The 2,582-nt window shown below is 57.0% G+C and overlaps 1 protein-coding gene across 4 annotated transcripts in view; it reads right to left on the bottom strand.

Annotated features, from left to right (window-relative positions):
- Positions 1–2,582, bottom strand: part of MGAT5B (mannosyl (alpha-1,6-)-glycoprotein beta-1,6-N-acetyl-glucosaminyltransferase, isozyme B) — a 91,441-nt gene that overhangs the window by 17,299 nt on the left and 71,560 nt on the right. For 2 of the 4 annotated variants that reach the window (XM_011986811.1, XM_011986569.1), the window contains one exon: positions 1,776–1,906. In XM_011986811.1, coding sequence (XP_011842201.1) covers positions 1,776–1,906 — 131 coding nt within the window. Of the gene's footprint in view, positions 1–1,256; positions 1,263–1,769; positions 1,907–2,582 lie in introns of all 4 variants that reach the window. The other 2 variants (XM_011986724.1, XM_011986644.1) reach the window with 2 other exon arrangements.

Here is a 2,582-nt window from a genome sequence, read left to right as displayed (position 1 = left end):
TCAGCATGGGGAGCCTCACCTGCCAGCGCCCCCCTCCACACCCCACAGTGACCTCTGACATCTCAGCAGAGGTCTTGGACCTTGATTCCTGCTTCCAAGCCTTCTCTCTGCCATTCTCCAAGGCTTCATAATGCTGAACAGACTGTGGAGTCAGGGCCAAGCACCCCTGGCTATGGACTTAGATCGATGTAGGCTGGAACATCAGCTCGGTGCTTACTAGCTATGGGTCACCTTCTAACCCACTGTGCCCTGGTGTCCTCATTTGTGGAGTGGGCAGGATCACACACAGTACCTACCTCATGGTGTGAAGGTGAAATAAGAGATGCACATGAGCCCTCAGCACAATGCCTGGCACATAGCAAGCTCTCAGTGAACAGTAGCCTCTTGGGTGGATGCCACCCAGATGGTGAGATCCCCCCCGAGTCCTCCTTCTCTCCTCCTTCCTCAGTCATAGAACCCAGAACTCGGCTGGGCACATTGAGCTGAGCTGCCTGGAAATAAAGTCACCCAGCGTCCCCTGGAAGTGGGCATGGCCCTGTGGCCAAGACGGAGCTGATGAGCAGTGCGGGAAACGTGGTGTCCCCCTCTGCTCCTTCCTTCTCCTTGCGGGCTGGGATGCAGATGTAATGACTCGAATGCCTGTAGTCATCTTGAACCACGAGACAAGGCCAGGGTGGAAACTCAACACGGTGGGTCAAGGTAAGAAGACCCCCGGGAACGCCACACCAGCCCTCCCGACCTCTGGAATTTACAAGCAGGAAAGAAAATATACTTCCATCTTGTTTAAATCATGATTATTTTGGGGTTTTCCTGGGACAGCTGGATCTCACACAGCTGTGAGAGTGATTAAATCCAACGATCATGTAACAGGCCTGATGTAGGGTGCAGGGGCTTCCCCTGATTGGTATCTTTATTAACCTTGACCTCATGCCACCTGCCTGATGCAATAACCCATCGAACGCTGGTCCCTCTCACTGCCAGGAGCTGCCCTGTGGCCATGCCAAGCAGGACCTTGACCTCCAGGGACCTGCCTCCCTGTCACAGAGGAGCCAGGAAAGACGGCTCCTAGGACCCTGCTGTCCCCATCACCCTCCTCCCCACCTTGGTCCATCCACAGGAACCACAAGCCCCAGAGAGCCTGAGTCAGGGGAACATCACGAGGAAGGACCCCTGGAGCGGCTGCTGGAGCGGGGAAGGGAGCAGAGGGCGGAAGGGAGCAGAGGGCAGAAGGGTCCGGCTGCAAGCGGTTTCCATACCTGGAGCTGCCTCGTGGCCAGGGGGAGCGCAGGGAACAGAGAGAGACAGCAGGTTAGTGTTGATTCGCAGACAACACCCCGTGCAGACAGCTCCTCTCTGGGGACCCCCAACCCTGAAGATGGGGTTCTAATCTCTACGCCTCTCTTGCTTCTCTCTGCCTTTCATCCCACAGAACCCCCAAGTCTAGCCTGACCACCCTCCACCCACCGACGACGCCCTTGCTGGGCTTACATTGTCTATTGATCTGTTCCTTGGGAGGGTGGAAGATTTAGTCACAGTCCTCAATTAAGGAATCATTTATTACGAGAGTCCGGGGGACAAGCTGTCAGCTTCCAGACTGGGTGTCTTTAAATAGCAGTTAGGAACTTTCTGTCCTGAACTGTTCATGGGAGACATTTCCAGCATGCAGGGCTTGGGCGGGAGGTGGGCGCCGCATCCTGGAAGGAGGAGATGCGGGCCCCAGGCGGGGGCCTGTGCCAGGCAGGCTGGTGCTTCCCGCGCGCAGGGGCCGCGCTCACCTTCCAGATGCTCGCCTCCTTGCCGTACACCACGGCCATGTTGCTGGCCTTGCCGCCTTTGATGAGCTGCTTCTCCGTCTCGTTGAGCTCCTCGGACACGAAGCCCATGAAGGAGTTGTCGGGGGTGTGAGCTGCAGCCCGAGCACGCAAAAGGAACGGGGTCACCAAACAACCAACGGCAGCCCCAGGCCTCCCTGGACTGCCCCGCCCAAGAGGTCCTCTTTTGGCAGGGGTGGGAAAGGGGGTGGGAAAGGGGGTGGGGCGTAGGAGTGCGGTCCGGAGAGCCCTGGCCTGGGAACCCCCTTCCCAGAGACTGCCACAAAGCTCAGAGCAGAAGGAAACCTAGGCCTGGCATAGTGGCTCACGCCTATAATCCCAGCATTTTGGGAGGCCGAGGCGGGAGGATCCCTTGAGCCCAGGAGTTTGAAATCACCCTCGGCAACGAAGTGAGACCCTGTCTCTATTTAAAAATAGAAAAATTAGCCAGGCATGGTGGCACGCGCCTGTAGTCCCAGACACTCGAGAGGCTGAGGTGGAAGAATCCCTTGGGCTCACTAGTTCAAGGCTGCAGTGAGCTTTGATCGCACCGCTGCACTCCAGCCCGGGCAACAGAGTGAGACCCTGTGCAAGAAGGAGAAAGACGGAGAAGAAGAAGACGAAGACAAAGACGGAGACAGAGGAGGAGGAGGAGGAGGAGGAGGAGGAGGAGGAGGAGGAAAAAAGAAGGAGGAGGAGAAAGAAAAGGAGGAGGAGGAGGAAAAAAGGAAGAGGAGAAAGAGGAAGAGGAAGGGGAGGAGGAGGAAGAAG

This window comes from Mandrillus leucophaeus, unplaced genomic scaffold (assembly GCF_000951045.1).
Source record: "Mandrillus leucophaeus isolate KB7577 unplaced genomic scaffold, Mleu.le_1.0 Scaffold1, whole genome shotgun sequence".
In the NCBI taxonomy this organism is placed as follows: domain Eukaryota; kingdom Metazoa; phylum Chordata; class Mammalia; order Primates; family Cercopithecidae; genus Mandrillus; species Mandrillus leucophaeus.
Note: the sequence above shows the minus strand (reverse complement) of the source record. Positions and strands in the feature narration are given on the sequence as shown.